Source organism: Helicoverpa armigera, chromosome 8, assembly GCF_030705265.1.
Source record: "Helicoverpa armigera isolate CAAS_96S chromosome 8, ASM3070526v1, whole genome shotgun sequence".
NCBI lineage: Eukaryota > Metazoa > Arthropoda > Insecta > Lepidoptera > Noctuidae > Helicoverpa > Helicoverpa armigera.
This window is the reverse complement of record NC_087127.1, coordinates 4,976,964-4,991,533: the sequence shown is the minus strand read 5'-3', so window position 1 is coordinate 4,991,533 and position 14,570 is coordinate 4,976,964. Positions and strand designations below refer to the sequence as shown.

At 35.6% G+C, this 14,570-nt stretch overlaps 1 protein-coding gene across 1 annotated transcript; it reads left to right on the top strand.

Moving 5' to 3' along the window:
• Positions 1 to 232: 232 nt before the first annotated feature.
• LOC110372853 (uncharacterized) lies at positions 233 to 13,461 on the top strand. The gene is made up of 7 exons (XM_021329854.3): positions 233 to 368; positions 1,691 to 1,816; positions 7,923 to 8,047; positions 11,960 to 12,052; positions 12,312 to 12,532; positions 12,674 to 12,960; positions 13,193 to 13,461. The coding sequence occupies exons 2-7, from the start codon at positions 1,767 to 1,769 to the stop codon at positions 13,290 to 13,292; spliced, it is 876 nt and encodes a 291-aa protein (XP_021185529.3). The 5' UTR covers positions 233 to 368; positions 1,691 to 1,766; the 3' UTR covers positions 13,293 to 13,461.
• Positions 13,462 to 14,570: the final 1,109 nt, after the last annotated feature.

Below are 14,570 nucleotides of genomic sequence, written 5' to 3'. Positions count from 1 at the left end.
GCAGCATTTTTTCTAATAAATGTGTTTACTCTTTGAAATTCAATTTGTATGTTCTTTTCCGATTAGCTTATCAATAATTGAAGTGTCTTATTACAATAATATCAAATGGCTCAGTCGCGACTCTGTAATTTCTTTCGCCTTTTCTCTGCCAAATAAAGTATTAAAACCTGTTTTCTAGAGATATATAAATTCCATCTCTTGAACGCATATTTTTAGACGTCTAGTTGTAAGCATGACAGCCCACGACATTTTTGAAGTCACCCAAGTGTCTTATTAAATTTTTAATAAACGTTATTTTCTCAAGTTTTATGTGATACGTTGTTTAACTAATAATTTATTTATGAATGAATATTATTTTAATGACTTTGGTAAGTTGCTTTTGTTTTATCATCTCAGTATATTAAGAAGAAAGCGACGTGGTCACGTCCACTTTGTCCTCCAACAAAAATGTGAAGCAAAATTAATTTGTTTTGCTAAAAACTTGAGAAGAAACTCGATGAATAATGTGTCCTCGCTGTTAATTAGCTTTACAAGCGGTCGTGATAAGCGTGAGATAACTAAGTCAAAAGTTAGGCTGCAGCCAAAGTTTTAAATTTTCGTAAGAAATGGCTATTTAGCTTGTTATTCAAATTGTGGGGCAAACAAAAGTGACCATAGCGCAGCCGTCGAAGGAGTACTTTGAATGGGATATTGTACAAGTACACATAACACAAAGCAAGGCCTCCATGCATGATTTATTGAAATGTTTGTCAGCGACAAAGGGCGGGCCCTTACGGCACGTGCTAGTACCGTAACATTTGACATTGCTGAAGTCAGGGCTTCGCATAGTGGCAATACTAAAATCTTACGATTAGGAGTAACTTGCTTCGTACAAACAGTGTAAGCGACTAAGCGTCTCACGGGATTTTATGATCGTATTTAGATCTTTAATGGACCAATGAGTATGAGACTACGACTTAAGATTCACTTAAAGTAATTGTTGGATTTCAAGACATACCTATTGCTTTATTGTTCGTTTTAATAGTGAGATGTTTTGCCTTATACTTATGTGCGAGTAAGATATGTTTAGACTGTAGAAAACTATTGATATCTATCTCAACAAACATTACTTTGAAATGGAAAAACCTGTGATTTTTTATGTATTAGATAAATTAGTACAGCATAGTACATTTAAATTGGTATTATTATGTACACCTATTATATTTGCATATCATAAAAGGTAAATTATTCGCTCACAATTGAGGAGAGGGATGCTCAGCTGAGAGGTACCGCGGACTTTAATTACTACGACGATGTTAATTAACTTTCATATAATAAGGCCTATAAATGACAAAAGTCGTTGAGAAACAGAGGGTTTTCCAAAATCATGAACTGTTTAATTCTCTATCGCTTGAAATATATTTACTAATAATGTAATGTCGAAGATTTTGTTTGCTTGAACGTGCCAATCTCGGGAAATCCATGAGATGCAGGAAATCGTGAGCAGAAGTTAGTGTAGGAATATTTTATATTGTATTACTGGGTTGAGGGGGTCGGATAGGCAGTCGCTTCTTGTAAAGCACTGGTACTCAGCTACATCCGGTTAGACTGGAAGCCGACCCCAACATAGTTGGGAAAAAGGCTCGGAGGATGACGTCCTAAAAACACCTCTGCCTAAGTGTCTTTAAGGTAATGTTTACTTCGTTTGCAGAATTTGGGAGCCAAGAATACGTAGAGGCGAGGAATAGTGATGGTGACGTCAAATCAACCCTGCTGATTGACAAGTTATGTGCTACATCTGCAGTTGCGTCGCATGGGGACTAGACCTTTTACAAAGGTACCTTTTCTACACTTAATAAACCAGCCGTTTTCACGCGGTTCTGCTTGTGTGACTTAGGAACTTCTGCCCCTACTGGGGTAATATAGTACATATGTTTTATTCGGGAAGAGTATAGCTTTCCAACAGTGAAAGAATTTTTCAAATCCGTTCAGTAGTTTCGAAGCCTTTGGGAACAAAAAAAAATGTTTCCTATCTGTACTAATACAATAAAGAGGAAATATTTTTAGGATTCCCTACCCAAAGGGTAAAACGGGACCGTCGTTCGTGCGCGAGTCCGACTCGCACTTGGCCGGTTTTTAGTAAAGATAAAGCCGCGGGAAAATAGCTAGTACCTATATAAAAGGTGAGTTTAGAGCAGAGCATTACAAGAAGAATGAAACCGACTAAATAAATTCCCGGGACAATAGCTATCAAATAAAACAGCTAAAATCAAAGAAGAAGATCAATCTCTAAGGGCCTTTTCAAGTAGTAAGTCGTCTTAATATTGGCATAATTAGTGAGTCCTTGGAGTGTCGATCGGCTAAGGATGAGACTTAAATTGTTCTCTTATAGTTTGAGAGACCATTGCCTAATTCCCATGTGGGCTCTTGGCGAAACTCGAAATAGTTTTAATAAGTTTTACATACGGAACAGATTTTCGGATAAAGAAAAAATTGTGTTATAGTTAATGAGTCACGAGATTTTCAATACTTTGGTTTAGAGTTAAGATCCCTCTAAATGCTAACATGATTAATGTCGTAAGATGAGTTTTTGTGCAACTGTCGAATTCGTAAAAGGCTAGGTTAGCTTGATATCAAAACCGACATATCTGTCATTTGTATATTACAGCTCAATATTATGTTTATCGTTTGAGTAAAATTACTCTCATATCATTTCGAAAAACCGACATAATACTTCGTAAAGATCGAGCTCAAACGGAATGGAAAAAATAAAACCCAGTATAATCTTTTCGGCATTTTAAAAGGTAAAGAAAAATGAGTCTGCCTGACTTTTGTAGGGCTTAACAGCTACTGAAAGAAATGCTTCCAAATAATCTTTGTCTGATGAATACTTTACGAATTTGTATTTCACACTGCCTATATTAGTTAATCCCCGAGCCTTCTCTAAAGTCATAATCTGTATAGCCATATGTATGGAAGACTGGAGAACAGCAAACCCCAGCGGGGCCCAGCAGGGCCAAGGCCTGCCGGGGCTGCGGGATTGTTCGAAAGAGTTACCACGACCCTGGTACACAGGCCTATGAAGGACCATAAAAGTCTGACAGTCTCTGTAAAATTCTGATGAATATTGCCATCGAAAAAAAAGGCTATCTACTATATGTATACGAATTCTCGTAAATAGCCAACAAAAACTGTGCCGGCTATTTATTTTTTTAATTTAAATATAAGAAAGCAATGGAATAAGTTACCTAAAAAAACTTATTTATGGCCTATCTAGAAAAATTCTAATTGAATGATTGAGTTTCTAATTGAGTTTCATTGAGAATTATATTTACATATATAAATTGTAGTTTAAAAACTTTCTTTTGTTTACTGGCTTACACAATTCTTTTATTTTTTTCTATACTGAAAATTACCATTAGTACAATTTTAACTCCACTCAAAATGACCAAGCATTTTTTTACCTGTGATTTGTCTACAGTTAAAAACAATCTCAGTTCTAAAGAACTATTTAAGAAAGGAGTATTTTCCCTCTTGCCTTGAGGTTCTTAACGCAGTGCAAATAATGTTGTCTTGAAGCTCTGAAGCTGTTCGCAATTTAAGTTTAAACGAATGTAAAAGTTTCAGTCATTTGTGGTAAACTGCTACGGAACCGTTAAGCAAAGAATCTTGGAATGTTTTTACTTGTCTGAATGTAAATGCTATACATATTTTAATGAACAACATTTTTTTTACAAACGCCTAATAATCGTAGTATTATTGGGACAATTTATCATAATATATTTAGGTTTGATAATATGTATCTACTTATAAAAATGTTTAAAAACTCAGTTTACAGTGTTCGATACATCGTTACTTGTACCTATTGTATTGGGACGGGATTCATACTTAGAAAGCCTCATATGAAAGAGGTATACGATCTGTGTATACTTACCTCTTTCGTAGCTTCCGAGTACTCTTTGAGGATTATCTAGAGAGTGCACAACGTGCTTTGACCATGCCATAGCGAGACAGTTTTATGTTACTTCTACAATGGTTATATGGTGCAGAATTGAACAGCAGTCTTGGTGTCCAGTCAATATCTTACCTAAAATGGTCATGTGGTAAACAGCAAAAACACCTAACAATCGATCGGCAACAAAAGAAAAGAAGACCTATCGACAAAAAATTCAATATTTCCAGGAACATGTATTGTACAAAATTAATCGAAAAATACATAATTTGGAACTACTTTATAAGAAACAAGTTTTGAAGGTGAAAGATTTTTGCCGACTATTTACACCTTCAACCTTTTCAAAAACTTTTCAACAGCAAACGACCTCAAAGAAGTCAATTAAGCGTCATCTCAAAATACAAATTGCATGACCGAAAGCGGAAAACACAAATTGATAGCGATACAAATCTGGGTCGACCGCGACGAGACTAGAATACCAAAATCTATGAAAATATAACAGCTCGCCTCCCGGGGGAGTTAAATGAATAGTCTTGTAGCACTTTGACGGATTGGGAACATAACTTTACCGATCTGCTCAAAAGGTGTGACTTGTCGTGTCGCGAATAACTTTTTGGTGTTCACCTGAATGCCCATACTTTTTAGTTGGAGATTTTAATGGCCATCGTAAATACCTTTTTGAATTTGGATTTAAGTTAAGTTTTGCTAATTTCTTTACTAAATTAACTAAAAAGTAGGTAATTAAATAGTCCACATGGTTTCATCCGTCACCACAAAGTCCTATTATTGCAAATTCACCCTTCTGTTCGCAAACTAACTAGAAAGCGACCTTTGTTTTAGTACTGAGAGTAGCAAAAAAGAGTTCGTTATTAATGAAGGACCTGGTCACAAAAGGAAATTGTGAACCTCCAAAATTAGGTAGATAAAGAACACAAGACGGCGGAATTTGATTTATTCTTTAATTTCGAAGATGGATAGTGATTTTTTCTCTTACGATGTCTATCCGTAGCTTTGCGATTAGGTATTGAAATTGCCAATAATGCCAATCTCTAATCGCCAAAATTGCAAAACAACGTATATACAACATGTAACGTAATTAACGCACACCCTCAAACACCCCAATTAGAATATTATTTTATAATCATAATACATGCACTGAATTTTTAATTTAACATGTATATGCATTGTTATTTACTAAATTATTTATACCAATTCTTGGAAAACTTTTTGGTCATACTACTACGCACGCAAATATCGCGCCGCGCGCCGCTCGACTCGACACAACATAACGAAACTACGGAAAAAGCCGACAATACACGAAGTCTTATTACTTTGAGTTATGGTCTATTTGAATTTGTTTTAACTGTACAGGGTTAATATGACAATAATTTCCGTAGTTTTAATTATTTTTGGGATAAAAAATTACCTATATTAAAAATGATATAAATCGATTCAGTAAACGATTCTGAACAAACTAATTTCAGGATGTGCGTTAATTAAGTTACATGTTGTATATTGATAGGTTATAGAAATCTGTAGTAATTCCTCTAACAAAGTTTGAGTTTCAGAACGTCATAATATAACCTGTTTTCACACAAAGATAAAGATACCTCATACTATCGTACCAAAACTACGCCACCTTGCAAAGGTTTAAGGAAAATGAAGACCTTGCTAGTAGCTTGACTGAGATCAAGCAAAAGCTAGAAGAGAACCTGATCAAACAGAAACAGGAAAGCACTTCCTTTGCTGACATGGTGAAGGGTACAAAAACCCTTATACGGCCTCATGCAACCAGCTCAGTCGCTATATATCCCAGAGACAGTACCAAGACCAGTGAAGATACCAAAAATTTAGTACAAAAGATAGTTTGTCCTGAAGAAATGAAATTGAAGGTACGTGGACTACGAAAAATAAGAAACGGTGGTGTAATAATAAGCACTGAGACCAAGGACGACATCCAAAAATTGAAGCAGACTGTCGAGCGTTCTACATCTGGACTTACTGTTGATGAACCTCGTAAGCGGAAGCCCCGTATCGTAATTATTGGGGTCCCTACTGACATGGCAGAGATAGAAGTTTTCAAATGTATTTATGAACAAAACATTGTCGACAAACACCCAAATTTGACCAAAGATGCATTTTTATCCTCAATCAAATTAAGCCATAAGTCAGGAAAAAGGGATGCTGACAGCTGCAACTTTATTATTGAAGTGCCAGCAAGCGTCCGGAGAGCCCTAGTGAATCAAAACAGGATCTATATAAACTGGACCTCATGCCCGGTACGAGATTTCACCCTCGTGACTCGGTGCTTCAAGTGTCAGCAGTATGGTCATGCATCCAAGACTTGCAAGTCCATCACCTCTACTTGTAGCCACTGTGGTGCAGAAGGACACACGACTCAAGAGTGCTCTTCGAAGGAACAACCACCGAAATGTGCAACCTGCAAACGCTACAATAAACCCCACAACCATAAGACAGGAGATTTGGATTGCCCTGCTAGGAAAGCCGCTGAATACAGGTACATTAACTCGGTGGATTATGAAGGCGCCTGAGAGCGCCACGCATTAGATTTTATCAATTTTACACAATACATAATTGTATGTTTTTACTTAGAGATAGTTTGTTTACTGATTTTATACGCCAATTGTAATAAATCAAAATTACCTAGAGATAATCGGAACATTTAGTTTTAAATTAGTATGTAAGCATTATCTTCTATTATAAATATGTGTAATAATAACACTGTGTTTGTCACATTGACCTAGTTTTTAGTTACTAACAGCAATTTATTGTTAATTCGCTATAAATATTATAATAAGCACTTTTACGCCCGAGACACAGGTTTTTACCTAGTTCGGGCAAATTATACATCAGCACTTTTTAGAATTAAGCAAATATTGTAAAAATTATGTACAAAGTGAAGTAATAAACAATTTATTATTATTATTATATTATTATTATTATCAACTCTTGCGTACTCATGAAAGTAACGTATCACTAGATTTTCCTTGTTTTTGTCTCCAAGCTTTTCTGAGGTTTACACAGCTTATCGGATTGAGGACACAAAATTGTTACGAATACGCAAGCAAGTTTACCTTGTCATTTAGTACAATTCATGTTAAGAATTTGCTACGTTTGCTGACTGTTTATCTCTAACTGTCAAACGTTCTAGAAATATAATTTGAAGTACATAATGATTCTTTATATCTAGGGCAATCAGATGCTGTCAATACACCGTGCAATTCAGATCCCCGGAGATGCAAGCTTGCTTAAATAGGAATCTGACCATTCTGCTTCTACACCGAAATGGTAAAAACAGACTATAGTGTCAACTGTCTAGTTAAAAACTGCAGCAAGGCATATCGTGTTTGGCGTACTAACCATCCCTTCTGATAGACAGAACATCAACATTAGCAACACATGAGATAAACTTACTTAATTTAAGGATACCTACTTTATTCAAAAATTACTTGCATACATTGTGGACAAAGTAGTTACAGATGTCAGCATGATGATGATAAGATGACAGGTTCTTACTTATAATTGGGTAACTAGCGACTCGCCCCGGCTTTAAACGGGTAATAGTTTTTCTCCACTATTTAATGGATGTTACTATACATATAAACCTTCCTCTTTAATCACTCAATCTATTAAAAAAACGCATCAAAACCCGTGGCGTAGTTTTGAAGATTTAAGCGTACAAAGGGATATGGGGACAGAAAAGGCGGCTTAGTTTTATACTCATCATCTTCCGAGCCTTTTTCCCAACTATGTTGGGGTCGGCTTCCAGTCTAACCGGATGTAGCTGAGTACCAGTGCTTTACAAGGAGCGACTGCCCTATCTGACCTCCTCAACCCAGTTACCCGGGCAACCCAATACCCCTTGGTTAGACTGGTGTCAGACTTACTGGCTTCCGACTACCCGTAACGACTGCCAAGGATGCGGCTTTGTTTTATACTATGTAGTGATATATGTGCTTACTGTTTTCAGGGTAATCACCTTCGGGTTAACGTGCATCCTCTCGTGCGCAGTTTGCTTCGGCCTGGCCATCGCCATCATCGCTGGCGTCGCCTATGGGTACAACTACTCCATGGCTGAATTCATCACGTTTCAACGTACGCTTTCTAACAATATTTACTATTTCCTCAAGAAAAATCGTCGAGTATGTGCTTATCTTATATATAAAAATGAATTGCTGTTCGTTAGTCTCACTAAAACTCCGGAAGGGCTGGACCGATTTGGCTTATTTTGGTTTTAAATTGTTCGTAGAGGTCCAGGGAAGGTTTAAACGATACGAAGTTCGCGGGATCAGCTAGTAATATATATATTAATATTTCAACAAAATCGTGAATAGAGAGAGGATTTCACTGTGGTAAAATGATTAACCTATATTATAAAAGCGAGTCTTGATAGTTACTCGAGAACGACTGACCCGATTTGACAAAAAATTGGTAGGTAGGTAGCAGTAGTAGTAGAACCGAGGACGGACATAGGATACGAGAAGTAGTTTCCTCGGGATGCGGCTTAAGCTGCGGCTGGAAGCCAGTACTTCAATTAAAAATAAATACACTCTTTTGCAAAAAAAACGGGCACCTATGCGAAATCTTAGTTTTAAGGACTTTACGTGTATTTCAAAGGGTTTTAATGATTGTAGTATGTTTCTACCATCAAAAGAGTTAGCCGAGGATGCGTGAGAGTGTATTCTAAATTTGAATTTTGTACAATTGCTAAGAAATTGGTTAAACCTTGTTTTGGACTAATTGCTATCAGAAAGTTCGTCGGTGTTTTGAAAAGTTTTTGAAATGATTTTCAGAAAAATGATAATGCAGTTTTAATTAATGATTAATGTACTTTTTCGTTAGATCAAAACATTTTTGAAAAACTATGCGTATTTGATAAAATTTTCACCTGCTCTAAATGGGCTATACTGATGATTGATGGCAATGTTAAGAGTTTCGGTATTTTAGTGTAAAGCGTTCTATTGTTTAGATATTGTACCCACGTGTTTTAAAATATCGCTTTTTCATAAATAAACACTATTTAGAAGAGTATCAGTACCTTTAGCTGCGACAAAATCAATTTAAAGTAAGCAGTGCCGATCACAAATCGTCTCCTATCGAACTTTGACATTTAAAAAATACCAAATTTTGTGATAAATGTTAAAATTCACCACATGAAAAATGATGAGGAGGGTTAAAGCTATCTAAAAAGTCAAATTATTGCCGCGTTGAAGCTCTCGATAACTCCATAGGTATCGGGTTACTAAACGACGATTTAGCTGAAAGGGAGTCAAGAATTCAAAATTATTGGCCAAACGCATGGTTCTTAAGAAATGTGCAGATAGCCAATTATTGTTATGATTTAAGCAAGAAAGTGCTGTAGATGCTAGAAAATCTCATTGTAGGCAAGTCTATTTAATAAAATGTCCGTGAGATGAAAACACGCTATTTGAACGCTCAGACTCATAGATCTTCAGAGGTCTACGGAGTTTCCCAAGAGACGAGGTTGTTTAAAAATCAGTAATTACGAGACCTTAAGACCTCGTGCTCACAGTCTATGCGCTATTTTCTGTATTTTTTAGAATTTCAAGACTTTTAAAAATGTCAAAGTCTGATAGGAGACGAGTTGTGATCGGCACTGCTTACTTTAAATTGGTTTTGTCGCAGCTCAAAGTACTGATACTCTTCTAAATAGTGTTTATTTATGAAAAAGCGATATTTTAAAACACGTGGGTACAATATCTAAACAATAGAACGCTTTACACTAAAATACCGAAACTCTTAACATTGCCATCAATCATCAGTATAGCTCATTTAGAGCAGGTGAAAATTTTATCAAATACGCATAGTTTTTCAAAAATGTTTTGATCTAACAAAAAAGTACATTAATCATTAATTAAAACTGCATTATCATTTTTCTGAAAATCACTTCAAAAACTTTTCGAAACACCGACGAACTTTCTGCTAGCAATTAGTCCAAAACAAGGTTTAACCAATTTCTTAGCAATTGTACAAAATTCAAATTTAGAATACACTCTCACGCATGCTCGGCTAATTCTTTTGATGCTAGAATCAGACTAAAATCATTAAAACCCTTTGAAGTACACGTAAAGTCCTTAAAACTAAGATTTCGCATAGGTGCCCGCTTTTTTTGCAAAAGAGTTTAGTTAAAAAAATAAATAATAGTTTAAAAAAACTAAAAAACACGCTTTTTATAGAAAAACGAACTAAAAAATAGAAAATAAATTTTAATGAATTTAAATTAAGAAAACAGTGTTAAAAATTCAATGAATATAAATTAATAATAGTGTGAATACAAAAAAAAATATATTTAAAAAAAAGCGTGGGGTGCATGGTGTCAATAGTTATAAATATTTTATTGACAGATATGAGTACAGTGATTTTCATTTCGATAATATCTTAAAAAGCACCCCACGCTTTTTTTTTAATATTTTTTTTTTGTATTCACACTATTATTAATTTATATTCATTGAAATTTTTAACACTGTTTTCTTAATTTAAATTCATTAAAATTTATTTTCTATTTTTTAGTTCGTTTTTCTATAAAAAGCGTGTTTTTTAGTTTTTTTAAACTATTATTTATTTTCTACTTTTTAGTTTGTTTGAAAACTATTATTTGTTTTGTAGAATTAAAATTCTCTTTAGTATACAAAAATTTGTCAATATTAGAGAAAACGGCTAAAGATAATTATTGGAAATAAAAATTAACATCGAGTCCTGCCTTGTCGACTGTAGAGAAAAATTCTAGAAAATTTTAATCAATTTTCTTATCTTATCGACTATAGATGAAAATTATATAAATTAACAAAAATCATATTTTGCAAATTGAAAAGCCTAGAAGTCGGTGTCTAACGGATGTTACTAAGTTAATTTTGCCACCGACTTCTAGGCCGATGCACCTAAAATTAGTTTTTTTTTTTGCTTTTTAGTGTTTTGGGAAGTCGGTTTAATTTTTTTGTAAAACTGTTAGTTATTTAAAGCTTTTCAGTGATACGAATAGTTGTCACTATCCATACAAGTTTGAAGTTCTCATCAATACAAAGAATATAAGTCCAAACGAGGTATTTTACATATTCAGTTGTCGAGTTCCCTCGACTTTCTCTGGTCTCCATCATCAGGTCAGCTCCAAACCTTCACTGTTGCATAGGTCTTGTCAATACGAATAATTTAAGCCCAAACACGAGGTAGTTTACATATTCAGTTGTCGAGTTCCCTCGACTTTCTCTGGTCTCCATCATCAGGTCAGCTCCAAACCTTCACTGTCGCAAAGGTCTTGTCAATACAAATAATTTAAGCCCAAACACGAGGTAGTTTACATATTCAGTTGTCGAGTTCCCTCGACCCTCTCTGGTCTCCATCATCAGGTCAGCTCCAAATCTTCACAGTTGAATAGTGCTTTTAAGCGTACACCTGAGTGTCAAGTTTTTACCCTATGTATGCCTACAACTTTTGAAGTTTGCCCTCGATTTCTCAGGGTTTCCATCATCAGATCCTGACCTGATGACTATGGGACCAACTGGCAGCTATTCCGAGTCGAACAAAAAAATAATCACGTAAATCGGTCTATAAACCGCGGAGTAATCGATGTTTATGTGTAACCTCCTCCTTTTTGGGAAGTCGGTTAAAAATGGAATAATTTTATCAAATTAGTGTATTGTCATCGGTCCTCAATAAATCTACAAAGTTTGAACGAAATCTGGCCGTTTAAAGTGGGTCAAAATCGCGCCCAAAGAAGTCGGTTACAAACAAACATACAAACATACAAACCTACAAACATACAGGTGAAGCTAATAAAAAGCGTGTAATAAAGTAAAAAACACGCTAGTCATGTATTGTCATGAGAATTCAGAGCGTATGCAAAATTTCATCCTAATCGTAGATTTGTGGGTAAAATTAAGATTGCAAGATTTTCTTACGTACATAGTACAAGTGAAGCTGATATCAGCGAGTTAATAAAAATTGATATCCCACGAACTCTTTGTTTGATGTAGTTTGATTTGTTCCCAGGTTCTGACGTTACAGTCTTCATGCGACGTGGACAGTTCTACGACAAGCCGGAAATATCTTCCAGGTATAGGAGAACTGGAGACGAGGATGATCGTAAGTACATATGTGGGACACACCTTTATACCATTCTTCTTAAGAATTCCAGTTAAGAACAGTGTTTCAAAGGTAAAGTCTCATCTAAAGTCTAATTTATAGCTTCAATTATGTTCCTAAATGAAGTCCAAGTGGTATCAGAAAACAAATATAAAAAAATTCTTATGTTTAAATACCTAATACAATAGCCCTCAATTCTTACTCATGTCTCGCTACGGAGATACCAGCACCAGTTGTCAGTCAAAACATTTGTTCCCAGTGTTTGGCACAAACATCACGACCGACTATGAAGACTCAAAGCCCCCAGCGCAGAGCAAGCCTCTAGCAGACACGTGGCTGAAGACGCAGGACACGAGGAAGTACGCCGAGATCCTGACCAGGTACAACCCCCAAAAGAGGCAGGAGGCGGAAAGTGCACTAGCGCGGGAAATGGAGACACAGGAATCTGAACCAGTCAAAGAGCCGCCTATTCAGGCGCAGGTGTGTTTTTTGTAATCTTGCATCAATTAGATCTCAGTCATCATTTCGGTCTTAAGCGACATATTGACAAATATTTACTTTATTACGTTTCACATGATGTATTTATCTAATTAATGAAATATCTCTTCAATTTCATTTAAGGCACAACCAGCAGCAGTACGTTTTAGGCCTACTCCTGAATCTCCCGTGATATCGATAATCCCTAACCCTATGATTCCTACCATGGCCTGGCGAAGTGGTTCATCGGAGATCGTGATGAGGAACTTCCAACCTCTGCATGACTTCACGACGGCGAAGAAATTCACGAATATGCCAGAAAATTTGTTCCCGACTAGGGTAACGGGACCAAAGTCTATACCGATCTTAAGTCCTAAAGAACAGGCGAAAGAATCTGCTGACGACAAGCTGCGTGATGAATTCCATAAAAGGTAAGAAGCATGTAAAAGAAATAGGCTGTAAAGTTAATTTTAGATGTGTTTTATTCAAATAAAATGATGGGAAGATAGTCTTCTTTTCTTTGAAAATAATATTTAAATGCACACCTTGCTTAAAGGCAATTTGGAAGTTTATGAAGACATGGATCATAGTCATTTAATAATATGTGCTTTTAACTTGTAAGGTACTCGTAGGTTTTAGACCGTCATTGTAATTGTCCATCAGTTACGTGCCCATGCGCGTGTGGGGGACGACAGCGCGCGCCGTCATCCCCGACGACCCTGACGATGTTGATGAAGACGCCATCGTGTACAAACCCGTGTAGCCACGGTATGCTTGCAGGAGGAACTAGGTACACAGTATGAAAGGTTTCATACACTACGAATGATATTTTACTTGTTTTGAATCCTCAAATAAAAGTAACATAATCATTTACTGGAAGTATCATTTATAGTTTTTGCAAATGTAGAATTTACAATGGACTACTAACTACTAATACCATGTACTAATACCATGGAAGAGAGATGGCGCTAGTGGCCAAGTCAACAATCCGCTCCGTATTAAAAAATAATAAAAAATATAAATAATCCAGTTTAAGTGTAAAATATAAGTGAATTGTAGACTATTAGTGACAATAAACACGTGACATTGTTTTCAAGTGAATATCTCTAGTTATTATTGAGATAATTAACAATTTGTTGAAACGTAAACAAAAACTTCATTAATTTTCAAAACAAAACAATATTTACTTGTATTCCAGTGTTCAATAGGGCTCAAGCTAAAAGGAAGCAATTGTGGACGTTATTAAACAATTACGAAAGTTTTAAAACAATTTCTGTGAGTTTTTATCAAGCCATAAATTTCTTGTCAAAACAGCAAACAAAAATTCAAATCACCGTCTATAACCGAAAATAAAATTAACGAATTATTACATTCGTAAGCAAACCAAATTTCACAATCGATTGTACTGTTCGGATGGCGTAGAGGATATCACACCTGTCCGGATAGACGTGAAGTCTCGAGTTCGAATCTCAGCAGTGGATTCACTTTTTTTCTAGTACATTGTTTGTTGAAAATAATTTATTGTACAAACATGAACTTCTTTGAGAATATTACATTCAGAAAAGCTAGAACACTTTCCTTGACAGAGATATCGGATGAACATAGTTCTAATAATTTGGAGATAGATGGCAGTGCAAGTAGTTTGCCTAACATCTCAAATAATGAAAATAATGAGTATGTGCAGGAACTCCAGAATCAAATAGAACAACTCACCTCCCAACTGAACTCCGCATATGAAGAGATAAAAAACTTAAACATTGAAAATACTGAATTAAAAAAATCTTTAAAAGTAGTAACGAATAAAAATGATGTTCTAAAGAAAGCTACCAAAAAACTAACTGGCGAAGTACAAACGCCCAGAAAAGGCTCACAAACATCAACTCCTCGAAATCATTCTCAAAGAAAACCAGCAGTAATTAAGAAACCTACAGAAACATTGCATTCCAATACAAGTGGCAATAGCAATAATTTGGGCCCAGGCTTGCAGAACACAACTGCACAGAAGAGAGAAGGTGATGGCAACAACGTTACACATAAATCC